Consider the following 21,492-nt stretch of genomic DNA (forward strand, 5'->3'; position numbering starts at 1 on the left):
TGTCATATTTGGCACATATTACACATGTAAAATCTTGAAAAAGCCACGCGACCTAAACTACGGCTTTAATACGGGACTACGGGAACAAAATGCAGTGTGAAGTCTTTCTTTTTCTTCAAACATTTTGCTCAATTACAAACTCAGCAGAATTTCTCCACTGTGGTTGAAATGTAAAACAAGCAAAAGACAAAACAGCTTGTGTAACTTTATATTATATATTATGTCCTTTTTCTGTGAGAAATAGACTGTTACTTTAAAATTTACATTTTTAATTCGGACTTAATCATAATATAAGTATGAGCAGGGATAAAACAAAGTGATTGCAAGCCTAAAAAACCTGGACAACATGGACAGATCTTTGTTAGCCATGTGACTGTTATTTTTATATCCTTTTATGCTCTATTAGATATGTTCTTAAAACTATAGATCTTGTTGCTTCAGTTGTGATCCTAATTGTTAATTGTGCCATATGTATGAATACCAGAACTCAAGCTTTAGTGTACATGTCAGCAGCCATTCTTGTCCTACACAGTGGGCCTGATAGACTGTCTTGGGAGAACCTGGGTGATCTAGCAAATCTGAAAAGGATATTAGTCTGCAGATGTTTCCAATACGGGATGAGATCCATTCCAGGCTTGCTGGATCACCCAGGTTCTCCCATGATAGTCTATCATCTCCAGCTTTAGTAAATCAGGTTAATTTTCCTTGCATTGTTTGACACAAATTGCCATAATTTAGCATACACTTCTAGGACACAAGTATAGCAGTACACATCTCTTAGCCATTACTATCAAAAGCCTCTGTCAGCTCAGCAGAATGTAGTAATAAGGGTCATGTTGATCATTATTTTACTGTGTTTGAAACAAGTTTGGAACACACATCAAATGCAGGCCAGCTAAATTCCATTTTTATTTATTTATTTATTTTGAGTTTAATGGAGCAGTACGCTATAATGTTCAGAGGCTTCTTTGAACTTGCTTTGCATTGCGCTGTGGCACTTTGGACCCAGCATGTCCTATTGAAATGCATATGATTTCAGGAAAAGCAGGTCAAATGCCAGCACACCTTCCTATAAGCAGCAAAGCATTTATTGACACAGTGCAAATATAATCACTCAAACCATACAAAATCTTTTCTCAGCCAGCAGTGGTCTGCTGCCTAAGGAAGAGGTCATGTATGACCTCAAATTGTCCAGTTTTAACACTGTGAGAATAAATTCTCTGCTTTTTTGATTAAGTTGTGCTGGTGACACTTTTATTATAGTATTGATTATTAATGTATCCCCCGTGTGTTAGTGGTTCATATCAATACCCACTTCAATGGTTACACAGCTGTGATATTGTGCAGTGCATGCCGCATTAATGACGCCGTTACATGCCACCATCCTTTGTAGAGAATATAGTGATAACTTTTTGGTGCATTAGGCAACATATCTAAATGTGCATGAATTATCAAACATCTGTTTAAATCCACCATATACCAGCTCCTCCATCTCTCTACTGTCCACTGACAAGATTTTGAACTAACAAAAATTTTAATGGTGTTGGAAAGCTGTTTTCCTGGGATTTACTTTGACATATTTATGTGAAATTACATATTAGCTGTAATTACAATTTAAAAAGTCCTTTACCTCTTTGTAGACCTAATTCTTGATAACTAGTTTCAAGACCTAGCTATTTAGAAAACTAGGCTAGAGAACTTCCCAAAATAAAAACAGCTCAAACTTCCTCAATTTTTAGCTATATGGCAGTCATGAAAATTAAAATGGCACTAAAAGCTTCCAATTGTGAGGACAGAGTTCAACTCCTTTGTATCAAATCCCTTTTAGAGAACTGTTAGTATTATAGCACAACATGGCTTCAAGTAATTTAGTTGATAAAGGTGACTCATAGACCAGAATACTCCATCCATTGTGTATGCTAAATCTGAGATCTTGTGGTCGTAAACTCATAATTCATGTAACCTCTGCTGAGTGTGAAAATCCTAGGAAATGGCAGCTGTATTGCTTTAAATATGTTTAAACATTCCATCCATAGACTAGTATCATGTAACTGGAGATAAGCCAACATTTTATTATAAACAGAAATAGCCATGGTACATAGCGTGAAAAGAAAAGACTTATAAAACAGAATGCAACTGAGGCTTGTGTGAATGGGCAAAATATAACATGTAGTAAGGTTCACTTGAGATCACTTTGAGATGATTCTGAGATCCATCTGACCTTTCCTCCCTAGTAAGCTTAGTTAAATGTGTGGATATAAGTGGAAGTATGTTAAAAAGAGGATTTGTGATGACCTATAGTAACGTCCTTCAGATATAGTGGCCTTCTGATTATCTGATGTGTTTACCTAGCTAAAGCTTGACTTTACTAATGGAATGTATAAAACTAGTAATTACAAACAACGCAAAGAGACTGAATTAAAAAGATTTTAAAATACCATGCATACATTCTCTGATGAGAATAGTTTAAAGCTTACTTAAACTGAAAAAATAAAAAAAAACAACAATGTCTTTTTTGTCAAAAAACTACCTGGCTCCTGGTGGATTTTTGTTTAAGCTCTAAACTGTACAATGCATGTGCCATGAAGTTTGGAGCCAGCCACTGGCGATAATTTAACTCCTGCTAGGAGTTACCTGATCCAATGACAAGAGGATCGCCATCTTCACGAAAGTACAAAGTGATGAAGATGGCGTCTTCCACACATGCAGCAATGACAGGTCCTAGTCCTGTCATCACTTTGGGTAACTGCACAGGATAAGAATGTGCCATAATCTGCAAATTTGCTTAATTTGGCATAGGTTAACCAACCACCAACAAGTTCAGTCCTGCTTTAGGCTTTGTGGAGATAGCATTGGTAAATATCAATCAATCAATGTTTGTTTTGTAAATATACAATGTTACCCTTCCCCAATTTTCTGACTGCAGTGTGGTAACCTGGCTAGCTCTTATGTCACCAGTCCCTCCCATATCCACCCCAGCCAACTAACATCAAATAATACAAACAACCATTTTGGATGAAATTGGCTGGTGTCAGCTGTTTAATAACCTCCCTGGAGGTATGCCCGAGTGTGTCCCGAGTAGTGAGTTAATTTTCAGTGCCAAAAGCGCCAACCCCGAGCCACACTCGGGGTGGAATTGCCAGGGATTTTTAAAGTCCTACCTGGTTCCCACGTTCCAGCGGCGTCCTCCAGTGATGCCCAGCATCTGCGTCCCTGGCGCCTGAATGTTGGGGACACAAAGGCAGGGAACGCAGATGCTGGCCAGACATCTGCTTGCAAGCTTTTGGCTGCAGGGCGAGACAGTGGGGCTGGTAGGCGGGACTAGGCAGAAAATTTAAAATAATGAGTATTTTTAATGTATCGCTTGAGGATATAAAAATACTCATTATTCAGAGCGCCAGGGAGGTTAAACAACATTTTATATAAAACATTACAAATATAAATATCCAATTTATACCCCCTTGCCGCAGGTTCGAAATATCAATCCTACCCCAAGCTCCTCACTGTCTGACAGTTGCCACAAAACCTGCCTTTACCATGGACACCATCCCACTGATGTGTCCTTTAATCAATATTCCATCATCAACCAGACCCTGCCTTCCCCAAACCCCAAGCCAACCAAAACTTACAACAGACAAACCACCCCCAAGTTCAGGACTGGCGGGCGGTGAGCTCACTCTAGCTAGCCAACTACTGATGCCCCCCTCCTTCTGCCTATTCCTTTTAACTTCACTCTCAACCCCTAATGATCACCCCCACCATAACCCACACCCTTCTCTTCCTGCCTTAACCCTTACATGACAGGTTCCCATTAGCACCCAAACATGAGAGTTTTTTTTTTGCTGTGGGCTCGGACTGCCTTTACTCATAGGAAAATTTATTTTTAAGCAGAATTATTTATCTTTGAGAATGAAATTCAGGAAACTCTCATCAATAATCTTCTTTTCAATTATTTTAGGCAAATTCACCTACTCAGACTGGAATCTCCTGAAGTCGGCGGCTAGGTTAATTTATTCTAAAAATGACATAACTGGATTGCAATTTAGTGATTAGAGCTATGAATATGAGTAAGTTTTTCTGCACTGCTTGTTAAAGCAGTTTCGGTATTACAGAAATAGCCCATTTCAGCCTGATTCATAAAGCTAAAATCCCACTTACTGCATACTAATAGTGCTAAGACAGCACAGAATATACCACTCCTTATTCTGTTTTTTTCTTAAACAGATTTTTCCTTAAAAAAAAGCGGTAAGCAATATTTGAAGTTGCCTTACAGTTGTAACATCTCATACAATTAAAAATATTTGCAGGTAAATAATATAGCATGTAATGATAAATCATAACATCAAATAAGTTCAGCAAATTAAAAAAAATTGCACAGAATTTTGACCTTTTCCCGTTTTGGATATAGTTGGGAATGGACATTATCTCTTTTGGAAGGCACTGATACCAACTGATAGAAGAGGTGTTCACAGAGGATGTCTCTTTGCTGGTTGTTCTGGTGACAACTGCAAAGTTATAAACAGTGATGGTGGTCACCAGAACAAATAGAGGGTGTTTGTTAGTACTGCGAGTATAGAGAACAACATATACTTGTATAAATGAGGTAATATTTCTATATCACAGGTGGCATCTGCTTTGTAACAAACAAACTTTATAGACCATAAAAAGATATCTTTTGTTGAAATCAAATTTTATGATGTCAAGCAAAAGAAGAAAGATTTGGGTATCAATTTAATATTATTTAATATCCGTTCAGATGCCAGATTGGCTTATGTGAATGACACTCAGCAGCTAATGTGCAGATCCATGCTGGCTGCTCTTCAATCCATTGTGAACAATAATTTCAGTGATTTATTTTCTAACCCCCTTATGATATTGTTTTGATTTGGAATGTCACTCTTCTCTATTTTAAGTGTTTTTATATGTGGGTTGCTTAACAGGTTCCATTTTTTCCACAAGTGGAATGCAATAACTTTTCTAAAAAAACTAATGCAATAATACCCAAACCTCTCATGATAGCAACAAAAGCCCTCCAAAACCTCACCCACTCAATGCAAGGGGCAAAAACACACCAATGCAAGGTGAGAAGTTTGTCGTTGGAGGGTCTTTCTAAACTTATTAGGTAAAACAATGCAATTTACAGCACCCATAGCAGCCCCTTGAATCCACATTGTACTGGTCTTACTTAGTTTAATCTGATTTCTGATTTAAACTTTGGACTTTGCACTGTTGTTTACACTAACAAATAATGCCAATATAAAACTATGCAGAACATTTATACCTATTCAAGTGTGTACATAAGATTTGTATATATTTTAAATATGCCATATCATTTGTCCATAATATAGACTAATATTTTTATTATTACACAGTAGTTATATAGTGCCATCATATTATGCAGCGCTGTACAAAGTCCAAAGATTTGTCACTAACCGCCCCTCAAAGGGGCTCACAATCTAAGGTCCCTATTGTGGTCATATTTCATTTATACAGTCTAAGGCCAATTTTAGAGGGAAGCCAGTTAACCTCACTGCATGTTTTTTGGATGTGGGATGAAACCGGAGTACCTGGAGGAAACTCACGCAGACACGGGGAGAACCTGCAAACTCCATGCAGATAGTGTCCTGGCTGAGATTCGAACCTAGGAAGGCTGAGATTCGAACCTAAAGCTAGGGAGGGAAGGGCTATCTATAAATCTGGCTGCAAATCTATCTATCCATCTCTTTACGGACTAATGTTCAGTGTTTTTTCTTGATGCTTTTTAATAATTGTATTTATAGTCAATATTTAAATTTAGTTTGCTGCTTAGACCTACATATACATTTTGTAGATAATTGTAGACTACATTTCTTACTAAATACATTATTTAAAAAGACTATGTGTAATATAACAAAACAGGGAATATGGATCTTTTTTAGTATAAACTATAGATTTTTTGTCCTGAAAATGCCATTAGAAAAATAATCACAGTTAAATTTGGGTCACACCACTAGATAGTGCTGTGTCCTCATGTAAAGTATATTACAAACTTTTGCTGTCTGAGACCAAGGTTGTAACATTTTACATGTGGATACAGCACCATCTACTGGTGACCAACAATATTGCTCCAAAGATCATTTAACAGCAAGTTATCCATCATGACAAACTCAAAAGTACAAACTACTACACTTTTTTTAAAAAAAAAAAAAAAAGGAAGGAAAAAGCGTTAAACAGACTGTGTTAAACTGCCCTTGTGATTTACATTTGTTTTCCCTTTAACTGTTGTCAAAAAATACATCATGGACGTATTTATTCCTGGTTATTTTATTGGAATTTCTGTTAATAACGGTTTTGAATGCTAGCAGTGATGGCCTCTTTTTTTTTGTAGATAAAACTAGGCACTTTGGTTTATAACTGGATTGGTTTATTTACAAGTATATTTGGTACTTATTTGCAGAATTTGTTATTTTACTCTTCTAACCTTAAATATCAAATTTGCCTTTTCTTTTCGTTTATGATATTCAATATTTATCTTTTGTGTCTTTAAATAGTGTTTGATATATGTGAACACTACTTATGAATGAACAACAGATAAAAAAGGGAACAGATAAAATAATCCCTGCTCAGCTGATCTTTGTGAGATTAGAGTGTTCTCAGTTTATAAGTTTCCTATAAAATATATCTGTTAGAAGAAGTATCGGAACAGTGCATATCATATAAAACACTATATAAAAGAAAATGAATTAGTCATTAGAACAATAATCAATCCACTTAGAGTCTGCAGTGCAGCATTGGTACAAGGCCAGTTCTGCAGTATATATTGTTTTGTAAATTCAAATCATTACTTTAAGGTCTACAATATAGATCAGTTACTATAAAGCAATGCACTCTGGAGAGAGCCAATTCTTAAACAATTACTTTATCAGTATGTTTTGCAATAACATGCTATTATCTTGCTTGTTCCTGCCTCTGATCTAAAGACTAATAATGATCTGTATTTGATGGAGATATAAATTAACACAAAGAGGAGCACCGCTCCTGTTTAAGCAGTTTCAGCATCTTCTATATGCAGTATCATCTAGGTTGGTGCTTGGTTACTGGATTTGCTTTATTTCACATAATCCATAACAACCCAGGCACTCAGCTGTCAGACAGAACTCACAAAGCGAGAAAACGCCAGGAGATGAGCAGCATTCCAAGCCTTTTTTGTGCATGTGCGCTGAAGGGGACAAATTGAAACTGATAACTTGTGTCATCCTCCCCAAATGCTTACACATTAATCTTTTGGCTGAAAGGATGACGGATGATTGCATTAGTATTCTGAAATGCTGCAGGACCATGTTGCCAGAGGATGCTAAATGGGGACTTTCCTTTTCTGTCTCTTTAGGAACAAATAAATAAAATTATCCTGTCAAGTACTCTCAGGTTTAAACTTTGACTTCATGCTGCATTTACAAAAGAACCTATTAGCAACCACTATTTAATGTACAGCATTGCATAATATGTTGGCGGTATATAAATCCTGTTTATTATTAATAATAATGATAATAATAATAATAATATAGTACAGTTTTAATGCAGTTTTGTTCATATGGCTCCTATTTTAATGAAAGACTACAGCAGACACCAAGTGGCCTATATCAAATAAGATGCAAAATTGCAGTGTACAATATAATTATCAGTTATCAGAAGAGAAACTCTGTCTTACCTGTCTACAAGGAACAGAATTCTTATTCACTGCTAGGTGACCACAACACAATACTAATTGTGTCTGCAGTCATGTTTCTGGGGTGATGTTTCTGCGATCATTAGGAGTGATTCATGTGTCAGTACCATACTGATTGCATCTGTGGACATCTCTAATTGTGTCAGTATATTATGTATGTTGTAAATTCTGGCATGGGATTGGTTGTGTTTGTGGTTAGGTATACTTTTAACAAAGTAACCCTATCCCCCCTCCACAAAACTAACCTAATCCTGCCCACTCCACAATTCAGTACTTACTGAGATCCATCACTGCTTTACTGTCCGTGCTTGTACATCTTCATTCACTTCTATGGACTGTTTCCCAACATGGCAGACAAGAATGGATGAATACCATGGAAGAAAATTAGATTGTAGTTTGCAGACTCAGGCAGCAGAGTAAAGCAGGATGTCAGCAATCATCAGATCTGGTGCCTGGATCTGGGTAAGTACTGAACTATGGAGGTAAGGGTTGATTAGTTTAGGTCAGTGTCAGTATAAGATAGAAAGCATGATAGGACTACAAAACCCCCCTCCTAGACTTTATAACATAGGAGAAGGTTTTCTGTTGACCTAAAACACTTAGCACAGCACAGATAGCACTGTTGATTCCACAGGAAAGCACTGCAGATCTAACAGAATCAACAGGTATTTTGTGCATCATCAAATGGATAAAACTAAACGTTTAACCGTATATTTGCCTGCAGATGTGAGAATGCGGCTACTGCATTTTGAAAGTGTTTTCAATTCTAAAGTAAAATAAAAAGCTTTAAGCCCATACAGTCCTCAAGTTATTGTCACTGGAAACAATTTTATTGACCGATGAATGAATCAACACTGTACACACAGCCATGTGCTGTAATATAAAGAGAGGAGGGAGAGAGACAAGTTAGTGACACCTTGCTGTGATTTCCTCCATAGGAAAGAACAGTGCTTGTGCAGCCTGCTAGGGTGGACTGATTAATGACATTGGGGGGACCAATGTTAAGCAACAGTTTTCTAACGTGTGTATGAGTGTAAATTTAGACTCTGGATCGGGCTGATTGACAGCTTGTCAATATCTGCAGGATGCAACATATACAACAGTTATCTGCAAAACCAAATACCTATTGGGGGGAGGAAGGCTCTTTTTTTAACAAAACAAAAAGCCTGATATGCCCATTGCTGGATGACATCAATCACATGGCCATACGTATGCTAAAAATTGGGTTTAATTATTCACTCTGCACTGTTATTAGCAAAAGATGTATTCCAGAGATGTACAGTATATTCACAGTAAGTGATTGTAGAGTGCTGTGTTTGCTAAAAGACTTGACAAAAGCTCATTGTATTCATAATCACGAAAAGCTTCTTTTCAGTTAAGTCCTCTTTTGTGGAATTTTCTAATATGTACAAAATAGCCCTAGGTTCTTCAGTCAGAGCTTTAATCTTTTTATAATATGTCGCTTGCGTAACTCTTTAATATAGTTTACATAATATGCACCTGGCTTACAGCTAATGGAGAGCTCTGCATATGCTGTGCTATCTATCAATGTATCTATTTGACAAATTTACCTGGCCACAAGGAGAAAAAGCTGCCAGTAGTGTTCTGGACGTCTGAGGGGCCCACAATGTTCTACAAATATAAAACAGTATTGGTAAAGTTAAGAATTCAAAAGTTTACGAGATTTATGTGTTAGGAAATCAGTTATTTTGATTAAGGTTTGAAAGTGTGCAACTTGGTCAAAGAAAGAAATGTAAATAGTTATTATAATGTGACCTCTCTGACTAGCTCTTTCCCTCTCTTTTTGCATCATAGTAATACTAAGGCTGCCAATCACAACAGAGGTTCAATAGTGGTAGAGCATGGGCTAGAGCAAGGAATGGGATTACTTATTTTTGCTATGGTGAGCATTATGCTGCCTGCAACATCCAGGATGACAAGTTTGAGATTGGGCGTGGGGGGGAATATCCTTAGAGGCCTGCATAGACTTCCTTGTGCTAGCTAATAGTACACTGACTCCTGGTAGGTACCAGGATGAAATCATCAGACCCATTGTCAGACCTTAACCTGTAACGCTGGTTGGTACAGTTGGAACTTTCAGGAGGAAGTTTCAAAATGATGAAGGTATTGATGCAAACTACTGGCAAATTCTCTAGACCTGAATCAAGTAGAGACCATCTAGGTCATTATGTATCTATGCATCTGACTCCAACCAAGTAACAGCACAGGCTGACCAGGACCTGGGAGGAGATACCCCAGGACAGTGGTCGCCAACCCAGTGGCATCTCCCAAAGTGACATCATGATGCCAGAACCCACCCACTCTCCCATTGCAGTTTTGAGCCTGCTATGGGAGAGTGGGCAGGTTGTGTCCTTACAGGGATACTTGTTCCACAGCTCTGGCCAGTGTGCCCCCGAGCGGGGTTATTCTCCTGACCCTGCTGGGAGGCACACCGGCCAGAGCTGCAGACCACCCAAATTTTTCTAGCGGACCACCGGTTGGCGACCACTGCCCCAGGGTACCATCTGTTTCATCAGAAGCATACCTAGATGTCAGGAGTGCATACAGGCATGTTGAGATCATACATAATACTGGGCCTCATTATGAGTTATTGTGATGAAATTCATGCAATTTTGATCACTCTGTAATTTCTGTTTTCTACTTTGATTTTCAGTGTGACTTTGTATCCAGCCCTTAGTGGATTATGGATTTTGGTTTCTATTAACCATTCTTAGGTCATTTTGTTCTCAAAGAATTACACATCGTGTATCAATAAAGATTTTCAACTTGATCATCGAGATGTGATTTAAGAATTTAGTGTTTCTGGAGTGGTGTAGATACAGTATGTTTATATAACTGTTGCTACTACTACAGATTCTTTTATCCTGGTTGCATTGGCAGGTAAATGGAACATAACACTACTAATGTTGATCATTGTAACCATGCATCAATCAGCTATAAACATAAGACCTTTCCTCATCTCTGTGTCATGTGGATTTTTTTCAGCATGTGTTGTAGAAGTACTGAACTGTGAATACAGTTATGGTTGGCTGAGGATTTCCTAGTATGAGCATTCACGGCTAGCTGTAATGTGATAATATGAACAGACATGATAACAGGAATGACCAGAACAATCAATTGGCTAGGTCTCAATCACAGGATTTATTACACTGTACGCTTCTCGGCTCGCAGCTACTAGCAATGTATGACTGACAGGTGCATAAACTGGCTCCCACAAGGACATCATACCTACTCCACTGTGCAACCTGAACCCATGACAGATCCTTTGTTATGTTGTCAAATATCTGCGGGAGGTCCACAGTGATCAGGAAATAAAAACAGTGGGTAATACTCTAGCGCTCGTTGATAACAAGTCTGATTTTTAACGGGTCACTTAAGGACCCTTTTTATCTGTTATGCAGATATTATCATTTGTGATGCTGTGTTTGTTATAATAAATTATTTGTACTACAACAATTTTTTCCTAGTACAAACAATCTGTAACTAACAATTAATCTGAAACACATGATGAAGTACAGCGTTAGCCCCTCTGTATAAACATAATCAAATCTTAGATTGTACATCTTTGCTGTCTTCTTACCAAAGTAAAGATTTACAATTGCAACTTAATTAAAATGTTATTTACTTTTTCTAGCACCTCAATCCTTATGAAAATTAAATAAATAAAGTATGCTTTATGTTCACAATTAAGGAGGGAATTGTTTTCAGAGTTTGCTTAAAATGGAATGTAACAATAATATTGTTATCAATGTTTAAAAAAAACTTCTGCAGATCAAATGTGTTACATTTAAAATATATTTAAAATTACTTAGGGCAACCTACCAAGGAAATAAAAAAGTTTAATGTACAGCACTGGGTAATATGTTGGCGCTATAAAAAAAACTCTTTTTTATTATAAATAATAATAATATTAAGCAACCCTAAATAACTTCCTGACTTCTTCCTCTTTTCTGTTTCTAGTTTTTTTCTACCTTTTTTATTATTTATATAAAGGGCCCATTAACACTTGTATGATTGAAAAAGCCAAGCTTTATATAAAAGTAATTATATAACAACATATACAAGTGATTAAACATCCCTAACAACTGTCCTGGTCCAAAGGGGTATATAGATTTGTTAGCTGAAACAGCTGCTTAAACAGTTCTGGCCTGCAGTACCACTAAATATTTTATGACATCCATATGATTTTTTTAATACTATTTATTATTGACTGAAGGAGAAACTGATCAAGACAGTACAACAGGGGCCTTGGTATTGGGCAGGGGTGGTCTGGGAGGTGCAAAGTGTGCCACTGTACAAGGGCCCAATACTCTCCTTAGCAAAGTGCAATCCCTACAGGGACCCTACATTAGTTTCATGGAGTGGCCCCAAGTCCTTTCTGCACAGGGGACCACTGTTTGCTATGCCTGACTTTGATCTGTTTATGGAGGGGCGTATTTTCTAAGGCTGAGATGTAAATAAGGTCATGGCTATACGCTAAGATGGCCAATTATATTCTGGTCTTATGTATGGTCTATCCATCTTTGAAAAGTTCATTTTACAGAAGAATTTACAGAAGAATTTTACATAGAGTGTAAACTCTCCTATTAAACGAATTCTAATACTATGGAGCAGGTTAATGATTTATATTACTTCTTACATACTTATTATGAAAAGCTTAGTGGAAGAGATCTGTTCATTGTCCTCTGCAAACAGAAAGTTACTAAAAGAAGAGGCATGGAAATAAACACTTCTATTTACTAAGAGAAAAACAATCTGTCTTTGAGATAGGTTCCAGGATCTGCTTGTTCTAAGTATGAATACAAACCATAAGTTAACGGGGCTGGTGTAAGGATTTGCACAGTCAGTTTTATCTTCTTTAGCACTAGTGCTTACTTTTTCCCCTTTGATGTCAGTAATTACAAAATCACAGGAATGGTTACTGCACATCCAGCGGTTTAACATAAAATAAATGTCTTTGTGCTACATCCATTTCTAGATAACCAGTGACAGTATGACTGACAAGCGTGGGTTTAATACCCTGGGCAGTGTAGAGGGAAGATAATCATGTCCTATGCATATGCTGAAATATTGAACTCATGTGCTTTTATATTTGCGGTAAGCTTTTACTTATAAAGTAGAAAATTCCTGTTCTAATAACTCTGATGTAGAAATGGTCCATTCTTTAACTGTGGCCAATCAGGATGACCAAAGATCACGTCCAGGAAGTTTAGTTCTACTTCAAACTTACAAACAATAAAATATGTTTTAGGGCCTGAGTTAGCTTCGTAGACAAGTCATTGAAGATGCAAAACTCACTTGAAGCAACTCTAAGGCACGTCAGCAGAAGGTAAATGCATCTGTACATAAATTCTGAATGATCTCAGAAGCATCTCAAACTGATGCCAAACCAATGCTATCGGCACAAGCCCAAAACATGTCAAAGCAGACCCTTCAAATGGAATTAGGTTAAAATTCCCTCTCTGCCCACCCATAAGATTTGCCGCAGCATTATTACTTCTAGGAACATATTCTATTTGGAAAAAAAAACCTGAAAGGGTTAAATTTATTGATTTTTAATGTGATACCATGTCATTTCTGCTGTGGAAGTAGCACATAACCTAATTGCTAGGTACACAAACCAGACTTTAAACGACCTCTGAACAGGATATAACCTAACAAATTTTTTATAACTGCAACTAGTACTAACTGTCGTGTGAAAAAGAAGGGATTGTGTTACAACAATAGGACAATGACACAGTTGACAATTCTTTGGGTCAAAGAAGGGTATAATATTGGAATAGACAATAAGGATTTAGGAGACAGATTTTTATTGTATGACAGACTGTAAGTTTTCATACACGTAGAATTTTCACGATCATTTCCAGTGATGGGGAATAACAAATAAATGGTACAACACAGGATCAGATCTGTTCTATGGAGAGAGGAGGATGAGTGAGCAGCACCCCACTGTTTTCTTCTATATTGACTTGTATAGCAGTCATTCCTAATCGATCGTTCATGGCATTTCTGTACACGTCAGATTCTAGCCTGAGATAAGCACGACCATTCTTCTCAGGTGATATTCATCTAACGTGCAGGGGTCCTGATAACATAATCATCTACATGAGTAGATATATTTTTATTAGGCAGTTAATGTAAATTTTCATTTCACATTTCATTAAACATTCACTAGTGAATCAATCAGTGTCATTTAAAACACATGCACCTGTTTCTCTTGTTAAATTCACAATGTCGGATTCACATAACGTGCATGCTTCATACTGTCTAGGGGGCAATACATTTGGGGGAGTCAGAAATGGAAAAGGATCTGGGGGTTCTTGTAGATCATAGACTTAATAACAGCATGCAATGCCAAGCTGCAATATCTAAAGCTAGCAAAGTACTTTGTTGTAATAAAAGAGGAATAGTCTGCAGAGATGGAGACATAATCCTGTACAAAGCATTGGTCAGACCACATCTGGAATATGCAGTCCAGTTTTGGGCACCAGTTCACAAAAAGGACATTGTGGAATTGCAGAGAGTGCAGAGAAGGGCAACTAAATTAATAAAAGGAATGAAGGAGCTCATCCATGAGGAGAGATTAGCTGAACTGAATCTATTCTCCCTTGAGAAGAGAAGTTTAAGGGGGAATATGATCACCCTGTATAAATATATAAATGGTCCATATAGGGAAATCTCTTCCCGATTATTCACTTTGAGATCATTACAAAGAACAGGAGGGCACGCTTTGCGTCTGGAGGAAAAGAAGTTTATTCTCTGGATAAGGAAGGGTTTCTTCACTGTAAGTAAGGTCTGTGAAAATGTGGAATCGGCTCCCTCAGGAAGTAGTTTCAGCCATTACTATAGATCGCTTTAAGAAAAAGCTGGATGGTTTTCTAGAAGCACAGAATATAACTGGGTAGAAAGGGTTTAAAGTAAAAATAAAAGTGACTGTTGATCCAGGGAACATCCGATTTCCTCATGGAATCAGGAAGGAATTTTTTTCCCCCTGTAAGATCAAATTGGGTTTATAAGGGTTTTTGCCTTCCTCTAAATCAGGTATGTTCATATGGTTTTATATCTGGGTGTGTTTATTAACCTAGTGGTTGAACTTAATGGACTTTTTTGTCTTTCTTCAACCTGACTATATAACCCAATCAAAATGCTCCTTACACTATAGAGGTGGGGCCAGCTTCTGAACCATTGATCAGGAACAAATTTAGTGATAAATGAATGAAAAGATAAATTACCCTCTTCTGTGTACTTGTTCCAGGTAAGTGACTCCAAGTACCAAACTAACAGTAGCCAGTCAACCAGCAGTTTCAGAAGCATGGCAGGTCTTGTGTTTCTCTGACCATAGATTCCTCTAAACAATATACATTATGCATGCTTTATGTGTGCTGTAATAAAACCCATGCAGCTGTGATTAGGTCTATCACTAAGAGAAATACAGATTTGTTACAACACTGCCCCCTTGAGGCTCATCTGTCAACTACTGATGTACAAAGCTCCAAGATTAATAGTTCAATCCTTATGCTGCCCTGTGGGTGTAAATCAGCAAATAAATGGGGCTGAGAAAACAATTGATTTTTTAAAAGAAGCTAATAAATTTAGTTAGACTGCAAAGGCCAAAAAGTTGCTCTGTTGGTTACTAAGAGTCCAGTTTACAATTTAGCTTGAAATGCTTTCATTTTACAAAATAATACCAGTACAAGTTTATTTAATTAAAATGTTGTTATTGGAAGTATAAATGCCATTTGCTTGTGTCTGAATATATAAACCAAAATGAATGCCTAATATATTAGTATGTTTCAGTTGCGTTCCATGTGCTGTGGAATGCATGTGAAGAAGATGTGGGTAACTGTCTAGCTGCAGCAGGAAAACAACATAAAACTAGAATATATATCATCTTCTTACATTGCCTGGTTTGTTTGTTGTAAGATTCATTGAATATATTCAGCTCCAATCATGGTACACCATAGAACATGCGGACACCTGCTTTCCTTATATTGAACCCAATTTCTATGCAGAAAGACATATTTGCCTACATATAACCAGATTAGCTGATGGCTTTGCCTACAGTGTAAAATTGGATAAACTCCTAAAATGTGTTGTGCTAAATACAAAACATTTCTTTTTTTCTTTTTTCTAGAAATTGTCAGGGCAATGTCCTATGTGATTAATCAAGGAATGGCAATGTACTGGGGGACATCACGTTGGAGTGCAATGGAAATTATGGTAAAGTATGACTAATTATTACTTATTTTTTCTAATTACTTTTCCCAGTACAGTAAATATTTATATATATTTGTATTTTTCTTAATACTTTTCTACAATAGTCTATAATTGGTTAGTAATTCTGTTAAGTCTTCTGATTTACAGACCTCCATCACACTACATAGCCAGGCAGGTGACACATTTATTTCTTGGCCCAGAAATTCAACTTCCTTAGTTAATTTTTGCCTCCTGCCTGCTTATCGGAGTTACCATATTCACTTAATGATATCACCATGATTATTTAGCAAAGAAGTAGCATAGTGATCTTCTTGGCTGTGTAATAAGGCGGCAGTTATGTACAGAGTTAAAACCTTTGCACAGGTAAATGTATAGGTATTGGATAGCTACTAGGTACTTTACACTAATTATCTTATTGCTTGCTTCCAGGAAGCATATTCAGTAGCCAGACAGTTCAACCTGATACCTCCAGTGTGTGAACAAGCGGAATATCATCTCTTTCAAAGAGAGAAGGTGGAAATCCAACTGCCTGAGTTGTATCACAAAATAGGTAAGTCCTAAATTGCATTGTAGTATAGGTGTGAACAATGTCTCCTCGCTGAGATCTACCGGTAGTAGGTGACACTGAGGCTTAGCTGAAAATGCATGATTTTAAGAAAGAACATGCTTCCTGTTTGCTAAGATGTTATATAATTTGGTCACTGACCATGTTGTGTTCTTCATAAGGGTATTTGAATGTCTACTAGGGGTATAAATGTATCCCTGTACCTATTGCCCTAACAGGGAGAGGATATCCGGTCACCTTGTTTTAAAAGGGGCCCTTTGTGGTCCACAATCAGGCTGGCCTCTAACACATGCTTTTTTTGAGTAAGGATGTGTGGTAAGATAAGCTTGTTTTTTAGCATTGGGGAACAATGTTTCTTAGCAAAGGGAAAGGCATTAGATAGAAGAAACTCCTCTCCACTTATATTGAAAACATGTATTGTGTTTTGTATTGTAACATGTCCCCTGTGGCATTACTGTGCTCCCCATGCCTTTCTTGACAGCCTAGTCGTCTAAAAAAAAATTCCATAATTATATATCAAGATTTGTCTCCCATAGGTTTCAATGGAGCTTGGCACTGAGTTGGGGTTTCCCTGGAATTCAGTGAGGTTTTTGCAAAATTCTTGCTAAACCATACCTGAGAAGATTCACTTATATCAGGGGATTGTTTGCTGGGCTTTAATGGACAATGAATGATTTTCAAAACATTGTACCCCTGTAAGCCTGTTTATGTAGAAGTACCAATGTTTATTTATCATAGAAGGTAATTTTAATGAAAATAAACAAAGACATGGCCACTATTTCTTGCTCAGCAAAAACAAGATAATAGTATAATAATTTTATTTTTTACATTTTCTTTCTCTTAGGAAAACAGAAGTGTAAAAAAAATGTCAAACCTGTGCTACAAATTTGATTTTCATGTTGCTTCCTGGAAAGCTGGACCAGTATAATATCACTCAACAGCTTTTTGCTAATATATATTTCTGAATAATTCTGAGTATTCTGCTGCATTCCTGCCAACGAGGGAGCAATGTTCACTGGGTGACGTGGAGCAGTACATTGAAATCATAAGTGTTACATTAGCCACACACATCCAGTACAAGTTTTGGACAAGCAACAATGTAGAGCACATGATATTATTTTCATAGGAGGGAGGCTTACAAGACTTACAAGACTTTGGAGAGTTGCCAGATGGCACAATGCACAATGTAATCAGCATGTGTGATTTTCCTTGGAAAGTCACATTGAAAAGACCTTAATAATAGCTGTTGTTTAGAAGTAATATATTAGACACATGTTTTATAATGTTCTTTTTATCACATTTATTTAAGAGTTCCCCCCATTAAATTCTGAAGAGGAAATCTGAAATAATTCTGTTTTACAGGTGTTGGTGCAATGACATGGTCCCCCCTTGCCTGTGGCATCATATCTGGAAAATATGAGAATGGGGTTCCTGAAAGTACCCGGGCATCACTAAAGGTAATATTGTGTCAGGATGTCAGGACAAAGTAAAAAAAAAGATTCAGTGTATCTGTGTAGTATATGTACACTTACTTTTATGTACACAGAAATGTGCTCATTTCCCCAGCTGTCTTTTGTTAATTACTCAAACTCTTACCCTACCATGGACTCCACAGTAAAGGCACTATAAGACCAAAACAAAAAATGGTAGAGCTAGACTGCTTGTGATGAAACAGGAAGTGTTGCACCTATTGAACACATATAGCAAAGTGTTTTTAATGGCATATTTATCAAGGGAGCCAGTAAAATATAACCATTGTTAAGGATTTACATACAATTGTACAGGTTGACAATTGAAAATCTGTGCATCAATAATCCAGTTCTTTCGGTTTACTGGCATGAATTTCGGATCGCATTTTCAATACAGGGACTGCAGTACACTGTTTGGCCACTTATGTTTTGATGGCGCTGTTCTGCAGAAACAGCTGTTAGATCTTGCTTGCTAAACTAAATACATGCTGAGACGTCCCTGGTGCCTGCTCTCTGGAACTGTGCCAGATGTCCACGGGTGCTGCGAGAGGAAGGCTGGCCTGTGTGTGGAGGTAAGTATAACTTTAAAAAAAAATCTGAATTTTTGAAAATCCGACACTCCTCAGGTCCAGAGGTTGCTGGATTTTTGATTGTCAACCTGTGCCGATTTTCTCTTTTCTGAATATGGTTACTTTGAATCCTTGGATAATGTTTTCTTAGTTATTTTCTTCTAAACATTTGTCCCTGGAAGAGAATCACTCATTAATCTGCTCACAGTATATTAGTTTAATTATCACGCAGCATATATCAGCAGCTGTGGAAAATGGAACTAATGTGCTACAGACATTTTCATGTAACTTCATAAAGCAAAATGCTAATTTAATATTCTCGATGAATCTGCCTGTCCATATGTACTCAGCAAGCAGAGAGTCAGCTGGGAACAAATGCATTTTAGATGTCTGATGAAAACAAGTGTTCTCTGGAAGACAAACGGTCTTACCATCATTGGGTGCTCTCCGAGGTACGCTTCTAACAGGGCAGCTGTTTGATATAAGCCAGGCAGAAAATGGCATTCTTTTTTTTTTGTTTTAGTTATTGTTTATTTCATGCAACTTCCTGTTAATACAAGCCAATATGCAGCATCAGATCAGTATTTCAGTAAGAAGAGCCTGAAAAACACACATGGCCCATCACCAGACAAATACCAATACTGTTCTGCAGAATAGAGCTCCAGGGGTAATAATGGGGCATATAGTACTTGAAAGATATATGTTTATAATACAACGTTCTCCACTTTCGTGCAGTATATTAAAAACCTGTAAATGTTTCAGTGCACCAAGTGGTGGATGATATATTACAGTAGAAACAATAGTAATAAATCATTGTGGAAACACAAGCATTTATACTTAGTACAGAGCTGATATGTGTTCTCAAAAACAGTAAAACAGGAAAAGTAAAATGCAAACTTGATTTTCAGATTGACCAATGCTTATACTTACCAGTTATATGTACATTTGCTAAATCCAAATGTTATCTGAAATTGGTCAATTATTCTCACTCATTCCTATTCATTTTGTAATTTTTTTTCATTCAGTTGTATGTTGATTTCTATTTCTGTTATGTCTACCAGTGCTATCAGTGGCTAAAGGACAAAATACTGAGTGAAGAAGGTCGGAAACAACAGTCCAAACTGAAAGACTTGGTACCAATTGCAGAACGCCTTGGGTGCACTTTGCCACAACTTGCAGTAGGTACGTTGATGTGTTTAGACATTGGATCTGATTTAGTAAAGCTCTCCAAGGCAGGAGAGGATACACTTTAATCACTGAGGTTGGGTGATCCAGCAAACCTGGAATAGATCTGGTCCAGAATTAAAAAGCTTTGCTAACAAACAGCAAATTATTTTAAAGAAATCCATTGCGGGTTTGTTGGATCACCCAGTTTCACTGATGAAAGTGTATCCTCTGCAGCCTTGGAGAGCTTTATTATATCAGGCCTATTACTTCATATACAAGAATCTTAAAAGAAAAACTCAAGGAAACTATAAATTTAAGTTTGAAGGATGCTGTAAGCAGTTCATGGGCAAATATCCATGGGTAAACATCTGTGATCTAGTGCACATACTGCTGCTGCTTGTTTGTCCAAGACTGTCAGTTAATTCTCCCAGAGCTTATACTTGGTAGTCTTAAAAACATGATGAAACGAAAAGCAGTAATCTGTAGTGACCTGGAGTAACTAATCAAAGATGAACCAGTCAAAGACAGTTGACGAGGACTCCTGCAAATTGCACATTGTTTTTTTGTTTTGTTTTTTGCTATAGCAAATGATGTCTTTGGTTATCGTATATGTATATGGATATTGTATATGGAGCCAAAAAAAAATAAAATTTTGGTGTATAAAATCATAATGCATTCCAGAAAAATTGGATATGAAACTACAAACCTCTTAATGTCTTCATATGTAATTTCATCAGCTAATAAATATTACTCAACAGATGTACTTTATATATTTAAACTTGTATGACCTAATGATTGCTGTTCCAAAATAATGACTATAGTACAACTAAAACTGCAATAACTTTACTTTGCAGCTTGGTGCCTGCGGAATGAAGGAGTAAGTTCTGTCCTGTTAGGTTCTTCCAATCCAGAACAACTTGTAGAAAATCTGGGAGCTATTCAGGTATGAGAAGTTATGAGTGCATAATGACTGAATAAATATGGTAGGGATAAAAGAATTATGCAACCTTGGGGGATGTGTAGACAACTGTGTAGGAAAATGTCTGGGGCCTGCTTACTTTGGGTTGTACTTTATGCACACAGAGTCCTATTCTGCATGTTGGGCCACACACTGCACATATTAAGATGGTATAGGTTCACTTTACATGTCAGATATTATTCTACTGGAAATGTACTAATGTAAAAAGTGAACCTTAAAGGCCACCTATGCACAGATTATGGACATTAATTTATTACTTAAATTACTTATTGTTAACAAGTAGTAAAATAACTTGTACTGACTATTACCCAATCAACCACTAAAAAGAAAAAAAAGAATGGCCATAGGGGAACTAAAAAGGAGAAACGCAGGTAAACCTGACTAGCATGTTGATGTGATAAAACCTGTAAAAAGGTTGCTGCGTCTCCGGTCGTCCCTAATGATATCACATTAATATGCTATGCTATCAGTCCTCCAATATACCTAATATGTCTTAAAAAATAACCTATATTACACTAATATGTCCTTTTATCAGTTTTCTACTTTACCCAACCTGCTTTAAAATATTTTTGGCATATTATATCTAACTCCCCACCTGGGAACACTTACAAGCAAGTGTCAACGTAACAGCCATCCATGGTATTCTTTTCTATTGAAATGGACCATGTTTTTTTTTTTTTTTTTTTTAAGTACACATTGGAAAAATCTAAGTTTCCAAGCAGCTATAGCGGCTATACCTCAAGTCTGCACTTCATAATTTTCTTTGTATCCCCTGAAGAAGCCCAACAAAAGGGCGAAAC

At 37.0% G+C, this 21,492-nt stretch overlaps 1 protein-coding gene across 4 annotated transcripts in view; it reads left to right on the forward strand.

Annotated features, from left to right (window-relative positions):
* Nucleotides 1-21,492, forward strand: part of KCNAB1 (potassium voltage-gated channel subfamily A regulatory beta subunit 1) — a 181,071-nt gene that overhangs the window by 150,071 nt on the left and 9,508 nt on the right. For all 4 annotated transcript variants that reach the window (XM_072408008.1, XM_072408009.1, XM_072408010.1 and 1 more), the window contains 5 exons: nucleotides 15,861-15,946; nucleotides 16,373-16,493; nucleotides 17,871-17,965; nucleotides 19,608-19,728; nucleotides 20,568-20,656. In XM_072408008.1, the coding sequence (XP_072264109.1) occupies nucleotides 15,861-15,946; nucleotides 16,373-16,493; nucleotides 17,871-17,965; nucleotides 19,608-19,728; nucleotides 20,568-20,656 (512 nt within the window). The remainder of the gene's footprint in view (nucleotides 1-15,860; nucleotides 15,947-16,372; nucleotides 16,494-17,870; nucleotides 17,966-19,607; nucleotides 19,729-20,567; nucleotides 20,657-21,492) is intronic.

Source organism: Pyxicephalus adspersus, chromosome 4 (assembly GCF_032062135.1).
Source record: "Pyxicephalus adspersus chromosome 4, UCB_Pads_2.0, whole genome shotgun sequence".
Classification (NCBI taxonomy): Eukaryota; Metazoa; Chordata; class Amphibia; order Anura; family Pyxicephalidae; genus Pyxicephalus; species Pyxicephalus adspersus.